The sequence below is a fragment of the Helobdella robusta genome, assembly GCF_000326865.2.
Source record: "Helobdella robusta unplaced genomic scaffold HELROscaffold_29, whole genome shotgun sequence".
Taxonomy (NCBI): Eukaryota; Metazoa; Annelida; class Clitellata; order Rhynchobdellida; family Glossiphoniidae; genus Helobdella; species Helobdella robusta.
Window position 1 is genome coordinate 2,115,884 of NW_008704475.1, and position 12,619 is coordinate 2,128,502.

The 12,619-nt window shown below is 38.3% G+C and overlaps 1 protein-coding gene across 1 annotated transcript in view; it reads right to left on the minus strand.

Moving 5' to 3' along the window:
- Positions 1-12,619, minus strand: part of HELRODRAFT_81131 (hypothetical protein) — a gene marked incomplete at both ends in the record, with an annotated part of 70,394 nt that overhangs the window by 7,904 nt on the left and 49,871 nt on the right. Inside the window, 8 exons of the mRNA XM_009020891.1 lie at positions 556-900; positions 1,516-1,700; positions 2,067-2,491; positions 6,268-6,718; positions 6,861-7,131; positions 7,265-7,467; positions 8,763-8,923; positions 10,181-10,457. Of these exons, the coding sequence (XP_009019139.1) occupies positions 556-900; positions 1,516-1,700; positions 2,067-2,491; positions 6,268-6,718; positions 6,861-7,131; positions 7,265-7,467; positions 8,763-8,923; positions 10,181-10,457 (2,318 nt within the window). The remainder of the gene's footprint in view (positions 1-555; positions 901-1,515; positions 1,701-2,066; positions 2,492-6,267; positions 6,719-6,860; positions 7,132-7,264; positions 7,468-8,762; positions 8,924-10,180; positions 10,458-12,619) is intronic.

Sequence of the window (12,619 nt, forward strand, 5' to 3'; positions counted from 1 at the left end):
TCTAACTCAATTGTTAAGAGACAAACTAGACATACCCCTGAATTTTATGTTCCAACTGTAAGAACTGATCTGCTCTCTAATTCTTTATTTATTTATGGTATTAAATTATGGTCCTCCTTATCTTCTAATATAAAATTATTGTCTAGCATAATTAAGTTTAAGAAATCAATAATTATACTGTTAAATTTTGGATATTTTTCTGCTGTTTAATTAAATATATAAAACTAAAGTTTATGTTAAATATCATTTATATTTCATCAATATGTTTTCATGACACTTTGGTTTTTATATTATGAACATTAAAATTATATTTTAATTGATTAGAACTTTAATTTTAAAGATTTTTATGTTAAAGTAAATTGAACAATTTCAGTTTTGCAACATCTCTTTTTGCTAATTATGTTATATAGTGTTTTGTTTATTTCCTGTCATATTACGTTACGTTATTTTTTTTGGAGGGTGGCCATACAAGCATTGCTTCAGGTCTCCATTAATAAAAATTGTTAAAATTAAAAAAAAATATATATATATATAAAATAAACATCACTAACTCACCTCCACTACTAATGTTAATTCACTTTCCATAACAACAGACTGGACATCATCAGAGTTGGTATCCATATTTTCATCAGTGGTTGCATCTGTCGTCCTATCAGCCGCCGTTGACGATGGTCCAGCTGATGACGATGATCCAGCTAACAAGGGCGGCGTAGCTGAAGATGATGTTGTAGTCGCTGTTGTAACGGCTGATGAAAGTGACGGTACAGCAGCTGTGGACAATGAAGCAGCCGTGGACGACGGCGGTGGCGCAGTTGTGGATGCCTGCTGAGTAACACTGCTGGCGTCACAGAATGCTACGGAAATCAATCTCAGAAGTCTTAATAGACGATCTGTCAGCAGCTAAAAATTAATGAATGAATCTATCAATGAATCGATCAAGCGATCTGTCAATCAATCAACCAATCGACCACATATATTTGAAGACTCATTTATTTAATCAATGAATGTGAACTAATCGATTAATTGATTGGCCGACGTTAGCATCAAAACATCACCACAAACAGAAACACTGTAATTAATATTGAATTGAAAACACTGTCAACAAAAAATATTTCATAACGAATGATGGCACAATGTGAAGCAGCAAAACGAACGCTTGGGTGCCTGCATTCCTGTTAATAATGAGTATGCTGAAGTTCAAGAGCATTTACAGAAATCAATTATAACCCCTAACTTTGTCTTTTTGATAACATAGGTTTGGTCGTATTCATACATTAAAAAGCACAATATTTTATATTAAATAAACATTAAACGAATGTAAATCCTAGAAATCAAATTAATTTTTAAGCCTAAAACATTTTAATAATATACTAATGCTTACCTAAACAGATATTAACGAAACATATTAATTTAAATGTAGCGAATTTTTGCCTATTTAGTCAACTACCCTCAGAGATATCTGATCTGAGCCAAATTTGGATGGATAGTAAATATCTGATCCAAATGTAAACACACCTGACTTTTCCTTATTATTGGATGAGAAAGCATCGTCATCAGTTGTCCCAAACAGGAACGATCACTTACGACCTGAGGTGATGATGAGTTTTGGTGTGTCGATAGTTCTTGGTTGCTGGGATGTTGGGAAGAGGAGGAAGATGATGACAAAGTTCGATCCTTCAATGACGACTTGCCTTTCCTGTCTATTGTAATGAAGTTCATTTCATGCTTGCTAGCTAGCTGACACACTGCTTCTAATTTATATTAAATTGTTGCAATCCGGTAGAAAAAATGAGGATACAAATAATAATAAAACACAAAACATATCCGTCGATTGGTCTTGAACAGAAAAAAGTTCACAACACTGACGAAATATAATATGTCACGATGAGGTAAATTTTATTTGTGCCCAAACAACAATATACGTTAATTATCAGCATCAGTTTGCAAATCATCAATTCAAAAGATAACAACCAACAAACGAGTTCTCACCTAGTTTCAACCTGTCATAACTCTGCTCCACAATATAAATCAAAATGAGTTACACAACAAGAAAGATTGATACTTACTTGCAAGAAAAGAGTCTAATTTGATGAGCGAATCCCAGAAATCAACTTTGACTGTAGTAACAGAGTTGTTGGCAGATGTGAGTGAAGGTGGAGAAGTAGCTGATGTTGTTTGATTTGCTGTAGTGGTACTTTTAGGTTTATGTCCATCGCTTTGCAGCTCGTTCGACGATTTAGGAATGAAATGAGTGGGAAACGTTTTTGCAAGTGAGATGAGAATGTCAAGGACATGTCTGCAAATGAGTGGGGCAGCCTGAGGATGTAGTGAGATGGTCAGTGGGGGTGCATGTTTGGACGAGTGCTTCCTAGACGGACAGGCTGACGATGTCGGAGCTCTGGTAAGTCGGAAAACGTTAGTTTGTGAGCCGAGGGCAGCACAAAGATAAATGTTGAGCCAGGATGGAGTGTTGCTGATTTCATCTTGTGCACTCGTCTGATCATCTTGATGGCTCACTTGCGCTGAGATGGTAGGATCGTCGGATGATGACTGCCATAAAAAAATAATTAATTTTTCAACTCTTTAAATCTTAAATTGTTTTAAAATCTTTCAAATTGTTAAGCGAGTAATCGCACATCAATATCATCAACTACTTAGTGAAAGATCAAAATGATTCAGAAAGGGGCTCAGAATAGAGAATTATTTGAAAGTATTAATATAATTGTGACCTTGCAAATGTACGTGTCCTTCTCTAGACTATATTTTCTTGAGTTTAATAGAAGTTTTAGAAGAAACTGAGTTTGGTCTAACTTGAATAAATTTCTATAGGTTTGTTCTGGTTATGACATTAAACTGCCTTGTGAGTGATGTTGGATCATCTAAGGCTAGGCCCACCGCTTATAACTGTGGTTGCGTAAGGAAGGGCGTCCTGCGTAAAAACTAGCCGAAAAATAATACTTATGATGACGGAAATAACAATGGCCCTCAGTATCCGACAGAAGAGGGTGCGAAGAATCTCCGGAGACCCAGTCCATGGGGTTGTGGTGCAAGGCCCTGTGGATGGTCTGGCTACCGGCACCCCACTCTATAGTGTGGCGGTGCAAGGCACTATAGATGGAAAGACTACTTGTAGACCAAGGGGTTGGAGGTTTGGTACCTGGAATGTAGGCACGTTGACAGGAAGAAGTTTGGAAGTGGTGGAGGAGCTGCAGAGGAGAATGGTTGACGTGGCTGCATTACAGGAGATCAGATGAAAGGGTGAGGGTACAAGGTTTGTGGGGGCTAAAGGTGGAAGATATAAGTTGTGGTGGAAGGAGGATGATGGTACGGGAGGAGTTGGTGTGATGGTAAGAGAAAAGTTGGTGGAGAAGGTATTGGAAGTGAGGCGGAGAAGCAATGGTGTAATTGTGGTGGTGATGGTGTTTGGAAAAGTAATAGTGAGGGTGATATCAGGATATGCTCCGCAACAAAGTAGGAAGGAAGAGGAGAAGGATAGGTTTTATGATGATGTTTCTGACGAGATTGGGCAAGCGGGGTTGGATGAGTTTGTGGTGTTGTTGGGTGATTTGAATGGTCATGTAGGGGCGGATGCAGATGGATATGAAGGTGTACATGGGGGATGGGGATATGGTATACGGAATGAGGAAAGGCGTAGAGTGTTGGAGTTGGCGGATGATTACATATAGGTTAGGGGAGCATAGGTCAATGATAGACTATATATTGGTAAGGGCCAAACATAAGAAGTATGTGAAGAATGTGAAGGCGATACCTGGTATGCTGCAGCATAGTATCGTTGTGATGGATGTGACATCAAAAGAAATGGGGAGGAGGAAGAAGGATAAGTTTGTGGCAAAGAGAAAGACATGGAAGTTGCAGGATGCAGAGGTGAGGAAGACATTTGAAGTGAAGGTGGCTGAAAATTGGGAGAGTGGTAAGGATGGAGATGTTTGGGAGAGATACAGGGACTGTGTGTTGGCTACGGCAGATAAAGTATGTGGATGGACGAAAGGAAAGTGTAGGCATGGTGAGACGTGGTGGTGGGATGAAGATATAAGAAGGGTTTTGGAGGTCAAGAAGGAGAGGTTTAGGGTATGGAGAAGGGACATGACGGAGGAAGCGGAGTCTGAGTATAGGAAGGCTAAGAAGGTTGCAAAACAGGCAGTGGCAACTGCAATGACGAAAGCATTAGATAGGTTAATGAAGGAAATGGAATTTGATGTGAGTTCGAGGAAAATGTTCAAAGTAGCAAAGCAGTCAATGAGGGATAGGAAAGATGTTATAGGGAATGGATGTGTTTGGGATGGATCTGGCAAGTTGTGCATACATGAGGAGGAAAAAGCTCAGGTGTGGAAAGCTCATACGGAAAGGTTGATGAATGAAGAGAATGAGTGGGATGGAGATGTGGAATCCGCGGTCACACACGGACCTATAGAGGTGACGATGGAGGAAGTAGAGAAAGCAGTTAGAGAAATGAAACTAGGTGAGGCGACAGGGGTTTCGAAAGTGGCGGCAGAACATATAAAAGCGAGAGGGGTGATAGGAATTGAAGTTATGATGAGAATTGCTAACAGTATGTTTGATGATGAAGGTATACCTGAGGATTGGCGACATAGTGTGTTGGTGCCGTTGTATAAGGGCAAAGGAGATGTGAGAGATTGTGGGTCATACAGGGGTGTGAAATTGCTAGAGCACGGAATGAAGGTAGTGGAGAGGGTGCTTGAGAGGAGGTTGAGAAATATGGTGACAGTTAATGAAATGCAGTGTGGGTTTATGCCTGGTAGGGGAACGGTGGATGCGTTGTTCATGGTGAGAATGTTGCAGGAGAATTACAGAAAGAAGAAACGAAGATTGTACATGTGTTTTGTGGATCTAGAAAAGGCTTTTGATCGAGTACCGAGGAAGGTCAATGAATGGGCGTTGAGGAAGAAAGGAGTGAATGAGAGACTTGTTAAAGCTGTGATGCAGCTGTATGAAGGGGCAAAGACAAAGGTGAGGGTTGGAAGGGGGATGTCGGACGCTTTAAGCGTTAAGGTAGGAGTAAAAGTTAATATTGGTAAGACGAAGGTAATGGTGAGTGGGGAAGGTGGAGAGCGAGTGATAAGTAAAATAGACCCCTGTGGGGTATGTGACAGGAGAGTGAAGGCTAACTCGGTATGGTGTATAGGATGTCAGAAATGGGTGCATAAGAGATGTAGTGGTGTGAGGGGGGCACTGAAAAAGGTGGAAGGCACGTTCAAATGTAAGAAATGTGTTCATGGTGTGATTAATAGGACGGACGCAAGGACGGGGTTGAGTGGTGGTATTGAAAGAGTGGAAAGCTTTGTTTACTTAGGGGATAAGCTGAACGCGGATGGAGGATGTTTGAGCGCAGTTACGGCTAGAGTTCGTGTGGGATAGATGAAATTTAGGGAACTGGGTGGGGTATTGTGTGGAAAGAAATGGTCAGTAAAGATGAAAGGGAGGGTATATAAAGCTTGTGTGAGAGCAGCGATGGTATATGGTGGTGAAACTTGGGTGTTGAGGAGAGAGGAAGAAAGTGTACTGCAGAGGGCTGAAAGAGCTATGGTGAGGATGATGTGTGGGGTTAAAGTGAAGGATAGGAGGAGTAGTACAGAGCTGATGTCGATGATGGGACTGAATGAGGACATTGTGACATTGATAAGGAGATTGAGATTGCGGTGGTATGGACATGTGTTGAGAAGGGATGAAAGGGTCGGGATTAGGCGAGCGTTGGAGTTCGAGGTTGAAGGAGTGGTAGGAAGGGGTCGTCCGCGATTGGGATGGAGAGAGCAGGTGGAGAAGGACAGGGTGAAAGCGGGGTTGCGTGATACTGAGGCGAGTGACAGATGTGGATGGCGTCGAGGGGTATTTCGGTTTCATCATAGGTAGCCAAACGGCAACCCCCGATCTCGGGGAAAATGTCGTCTAAACGTGTGTTGTTGTTGTTGTAGGGTTAGGGCAAAGTGATTTAATAAAAAACTGTATCAAAATGTAAACACTCATAAGATGCCTTTCAACCAAGCAGCTTATAAACATGAATTATTGAAAGTATTGTGACGATTCAGATATTTATAATCAAACTTCTAGCAAAAAAAATCGGCCTCCAATGGATACACAAACATCGATTGTGCTTCAGGTTACTACATTTCAACATCCCACAAACTTATACATACATATATATAATACACACACATTCAACTGAATGAAAAAATGTCATAATATCATAAAAATCTTAATAACAAAACTAATTTTGACTGACAAACACACAGAAAGGAACATACAATTTTTTTGCTGGGTTGTTGGCAACTTTGTTGTTGCTGTGCATGCACATCACCATGTTCAATGGAAAGTTGGTTTTGAAGTTTCAGTTGTTGGCTCACGTGTTCATCAGTCTTGGCCAAGATGGAGAGGAGGGCCTCAATGATCCAGTGACGTGTTGGAGCATGGTAGCACAAGTTCCTCACCACTCTATGAAGTCGTGTTGTGTTCATTCGAGAGTCATCCACAAATAACAAGACCAACAAGCACGATATTCCTTCGCTATCCAACAAATGTTTGCCTCGTATCTTGGTTGCGTTTGAAGCTGCAGCAGTCAGTGTTCCACCTGCACCACCAGCAGCATTATTCCCTCGACCACCACCAGCCCAATTCCAGTGTGACCTCATGGGAAGTGAACGAAGGGTGTAACTTGCGTTTGTGATGTTTCGTGGAGAATAACCTGAAGAAATGTTTTAAAATGAGTTAATAAACAGTCAGCGCAACTATTAAAAATTACACATTTCAAACAGAGTTATAAACAGTTGAATATAATATTTCATCACAGCCATCCATCCATCCATCCATCAAGATACAACACCCACCAGGATGCCTCAATATGCCCGAGAGGACACCTCCCTGATTGAAAAGTCGTTCTTGAAGGAGTATGCGATGTCGGTCCTCCAACTCCCTCCTCAACACGTTTGCCTCAGCAGCCAGGTCAGCAGGCAGGATGGCTACCATGCTGTCGTCCATGTCTGCCAGAACCTGCTGACGTAGAGAGGATGGGAGTGACTGGATGAAACTTGCCGGGTCCATAGGGGTTTCCGGATTTTGCGACAAACGATTCTGCTCCACTCGTTGCTGTGCAAGAACCTAAAAGTGACCAAATAGAATTGTGCATCGAGAAATAGAATAGGATGATGGAATGGTTGGTAAGAGTAGAAACTGGTAAAAAGATTGTGTGATGAGATGAATGTAACAACACAAGCTGATGACAAACACCAACCTCTTCTTGTATGTTGGGAGGAAGAGCAGCTAGGAATTCAGGACTGACTTCTGATACACCCAATGACTGAGCCTCGAGTTGTTGCTGCTGAGCTCGCAGTTGAATGCGTTGAAGTCTAAGTTGTTCCATGATGACCTCGTGTCTGATGTTCTCTGGAAGTGCAGCTAAGAAGGAAGGATCCACTCCTTCGGGTAGCACTATATCTGGATTGTTCAATCAAAAAAGTGTTTACATGTCTGGATCGTTCAATCAAACAACTGTTTGCATATCTGGATTGTTCCATGGTGTCATGATTTGGATATTAGATTGACAGATGTGTGTCAATAAACGTTTGCAATTAAATATATGACGAATGGTTCCGCAAGACTGGGAATTTCAATTTATTATATTATGGACAAATTGATTAATCGGTATTAGTAATCTTGAGTAATTTCAGCTGTTTTAAAAAAACAGCATCATTAACATTGTGTAAATTATTAGCCAAGTCTAAATGGACTAAGACACATTCATTTGGCATCCTTGAACAATAAAAAAAAAACAGAATTTTGAATGAGTAGAGAAAAGTACTACTTGCAATTAATAAGAGTTGACATTTGAGAGACACTGGCAGGCCGGAATTTTGTAAATAACCTCGTCTCAGGTGTATGCAAATGAACGAGAGTTAGCCTAATCTACATCCACCACAATATAGATGCTTAGTAGCAAGAGGTCTAATCTCAAACTAAACTCAGTAAAGACCAAAAAAAAAAATCTCTTCAAAAACAGAATTGTGATGATGTAAACCAAACTGCCAACTATGTCATCAAAGCTGGTAATGAGCTGCAACATCTTATTTTAAAATATATAAATGTATCAAGTACTTATTGATTCTCACAGTCACCCTCTGTACTTCATTTGTTCTTGTTATCTTTTGAAGTCAAATAAATTATAATTTATTTGATAATTATCATAGTTATGCAATCATCTATGAGCTGATTCCAGCTACTCAGTTCATCATTTATTTTCATTCCATGACATCTCTCCATAATTGACGGTAGCCAGTTTCTCAATTGACATTTTTATTCCTTCTGTTGTTTTCCCATGAATTGGTAAGCTAGTTCATTTTAAATCTTCATTTCGAGTGAATCCAGGGGCTCATTTCCCTGGCGTATTTGAAAATTCTTGCCTGGGGTCTGTTCTCAACGATCCTCAGCCCATGACCTGCCCATCGCATTCTTCTTTTACTAAGGTCACATACTATCGGTTGTTATACACACAAGCACGCACGCACGCACGCACACAATATATATAACTAAAAATGTATGTCATAAGTAGAGGCTTTAATTAGCTGTTCACATAATGTTAAAATTGCGTTTAACTTTAAGCACGGGTCCTGGGAGCTTAGATTATGTTATGAGTAGTGTTTGAAGCAATGTTGAAGAAAACATGCGACAATGAATGCATCAGTAGTGAGTGAAATAACAACTGCAATAAATAAAAAGCACGGTAACAAACTGACCTTCAAACATGTTAGGCTGGGAAGATGTTGATGCGACAGGCTCCGAAGTGCTTGCTGGTGGTGCAGCTGAGGCTGTTGTAGTCATTTGTTCAGTCGGAGGAATGTTGTTTGCAGCTGCTGGAGAAGTTACTGTTTCGTTTGAAGATGTGGAAGTAGTGGTGCTGCCTGATGATATAGATTGTGCATTCATTGATAGAGTTGGCGAATGGTGATCATCAACGTCCTCCTCCTCCTCCTCCTCATTATCATCACCATCATCGTCATCGTCGTCTTGATCGTTGTTAGTTGGAGTAGTGAGAGATTCAAGAAGTGGCGCATCAGCAACATCCTGAGGACTGTCACTGTGTGCAGATGTCCAAATCATTAAAAATAATGCGCTACCACAGTTGCACCACCATCATCATCACCATCCATCTATTCATCATCACCAACAACAAGCGTCATCATTCAAATATTCATTTGATTTCTTGATTTCACAATGAATACCTAACGCGTCTTCTGTCAGGTTAGTCACCATGATATTTTCAAAGATGTAATTGTGTCATTCCGATTAATTCATCTCACCAATCATTCATCGATTCCTGCTGCTCACGCACACGCACACACACACACACACACACACACACACGGCCAATCACAAAAACACAATCACACACACAACCACACACAAATGCATAGTTAATTAACCACCAACCCATTAAGTGTGGCCTCATTCAGCTCATCAGTTAATGAGGTACCATTCGTTGAGAGGGGACTCACACCTAATAGTAATAATAGCAATAATAATAACAATAATAATAATAATTATTGTTATTATAAGTACTAAGTGAAATACAAATAATGGAAAATCATAATGTTTGAACCAATAAAAACGACGCTTTATGCATGGCACGAAGAGTATAGCAGCAGCAGCAGCAGTCAAAAACGTGAACGAACAATGAAATAACAGTGTACAAGTTTATAAATAGTGCCTATTTTTAAGGAATGTAACATGTAAATAGATCATAAAATGCGATTCTTTCAAACCTTGCTGGTCATCAATTGCTGGCGGGAAGACATTCTGATAAGTCAACAACAACGGTGTTTCTCCACTCAATGCCATTCTACAAAGCATCGTCATCATCATCATTATCACCAAGGGAAGCAGTATCATTACTACTTTTTTTATACAATGTCATAATAAAATTGCAAAAATGATGTCATCATCACTATCACCATTATCATTGTCGACGTCACCCTGTCATTCTCGGTACAATGTCAGCATTGTCACCAGCATTATCATTAACAAGTTGAAAATTTTAACATAACTGGAATGGAATATGCCTCTGAGATGAGAAACATTGAAAAAGTGGTACCAGTCAATAAAAGCAAAAAAGAAAACAACTGTCGAGTTCAAGATAATCAATATCAAAGCAAACCTTTCATCGTTGTTGAAATGATTATCTCCAGCTCCAGGTGAGATTGCAGTTGTTGAATTTGATGTTTGTTGCACAGTCGTAGACGGTAATAGTGCTGCCATTGTGTCTACAGTAAAGTAAGAGAAGGATGATAGGGAGGATGACTGCGTACTTGCAAATGTTGTTGAAATTGTTGTTGACACAGTAACCAATTGATTGTTTGTTGAAGTATCTGTTGTAGAAGTTGTTACAATAGTAGCTGGAGCGGCAGCGGCTGTTGTGGGTCCACCAACAACACCTGCCAACTCATTCAATTCTGTCAACACGCTGTGCAGTGTTGGCAGGTCCAATGTTGAAACACCTTGTTATTTTTATTTCAATAACATTAATTTATTGTTTGTTATGTGTGTGCTAGGAGTCAGTTAAGTTTATTATGAGTAATTGAGATTTTGTTGTATGGTTAGCGTGGTTAGCGTTTATCTCAACATCAGACCAGATTTGTTGGTTACGCTGGAGATAACTAGTTGAGCCAAGTATAATTTCCTGCTTCTTTTTAATTCATTTTTTTAACAGATTATTACTATTAGCCAGTATGCCGTTGGTCCGCTGAACATATAACATTTGTCTTGCACTTGAGTTTGAAATGGGCGCAAGGGAAAAGAGTGGGAAAGGTAGTAAAGAGTCGGGGCTTGTAGTAAAGGATAAAAAAGTGACCTGTTTTTTATGTAAAAATTATTTTTTATATAAATTGTCCAATGAGCATATTAAAGAAAGCTGTATAAAGTTCATTTTTAGGCTTAGTCCCAAGGGTAATAAGGCTAGGCCAATTATTGTCAAATTCTATGACAAAAATATAGAAACATAGTGATGGAAAATCTTAGAAAAATAAAAGGGTTGGACTATAATTTGAGATATATAGAATTCAATTATGATTTGAATAAGGAGTAAAGAGAGAAATGAAAGTTGGTTGCTGACGCAAAAAATCATAGGGTAAAGGGTACTTCAAAAGAAACGAAAATAATAAAGATAAAAACAAACTAGGTTCTAGAAATAATTAGATCAATATTTATTATTCAAATGTAGATCGTATTACCCATATACTGAATAAAATAAAAGTTTAGCTTAACACTTTGGTATGAATAGTGATGTGATTATCTTTACTGAGATCAACCCAAAAAAATTATTAGTACAAGAATGTTTTTTAAATAATTACTTTCTTATGCTGTTAACTTCATGAAAAAATCATAGAGGCATTTTTTTATGTTAAATCTGGGTATAATTTACAATTAATTAATTAATTTGGGGGTAAATTTTAAGGAATGTTTATATTTGAGAATATTTATATCTAAAATTTAATGGAAGTTTGGGACTGTTTTATATGCTTGTTGTTTATAGAAGTCCCAGCTCGAATATTGTTAATAATGATAATTTACTCAGACTTTGTAATATATTTATGGGAATTAATGGTGAAAAACTTTAATTGGGGATTTTAACTTTCAGGTATTAACTGGAATTACAGATGTACTAACGGATCAGACCAATCTAGTGCAGTGGCGTAACGAGGGGGGGCAGAGAGGGACAGTTGTCCCCGGGCGCAGGGCTGGGGGGGCACAATATCAGTGACCAAAATATCAGTGACCAAAAAGGTTTTTTTATTATTATTTTGCTTTACCTAGCAATTTGTGTCTGTCCTTTAGAACAGGTCAGTCACAGTGCGGTTAAAAGCTTGTATAGATTATGCTCTATAGTCTATAGTATAGTATCTTTGTGGTATAGCTGCATTGGGTTAGTCAGTATAGCTGCCTACAAATACCTGCTATTACCAGTGATGGGCATAGTTTAATTAAATAGTTGCAAACTAATAGTTTAACTACTTTTTTTTAGTTTCCTTCCTAGTTTAACTAAAAAAAAATAGTTTAGTTAAAACGATAGTTTAACTAAAATATTTTAGTTGCTAACTAAATAGTTTAACTAAAATATTTTAGATAAATATCTTTTATCCATGTCTTGACTTATGGTTTTTGAATATTAATTTTAATTTGTAAAAAGTTAAGCTTTCCATATTTTTAAAGCAAAGTACATTCAATGTTTTTGGTTTTTACCAATGTTTCGGACTGTTTGATGTCTTGTTTCCTCTCTGTGTTGAAGGTTGACGCTGATGGTTGGTTAGTTGTTTAATCTTTAAAATTTGTTGCTGTTTTGTTAAAAATATTTTAATAAATACATTTATGTAATTGTCTATATTCAATTAAGTTGGTTTTAAACACTAAATAATTTATTTGGCCTAAATTTTATGATGACAAGTTATGTTAGTTAATGATTTTATTTTTAGCGCATTTTTGAAATACAGCTTAATACTTCACTTTGAAAAGACATGTTTTGAATAGTTTGTTATGTTAGTATTAATGCCACTTTAGATTATGTCTGTAAAAAAGTAAATATAAAAATAGTGCAAAATAG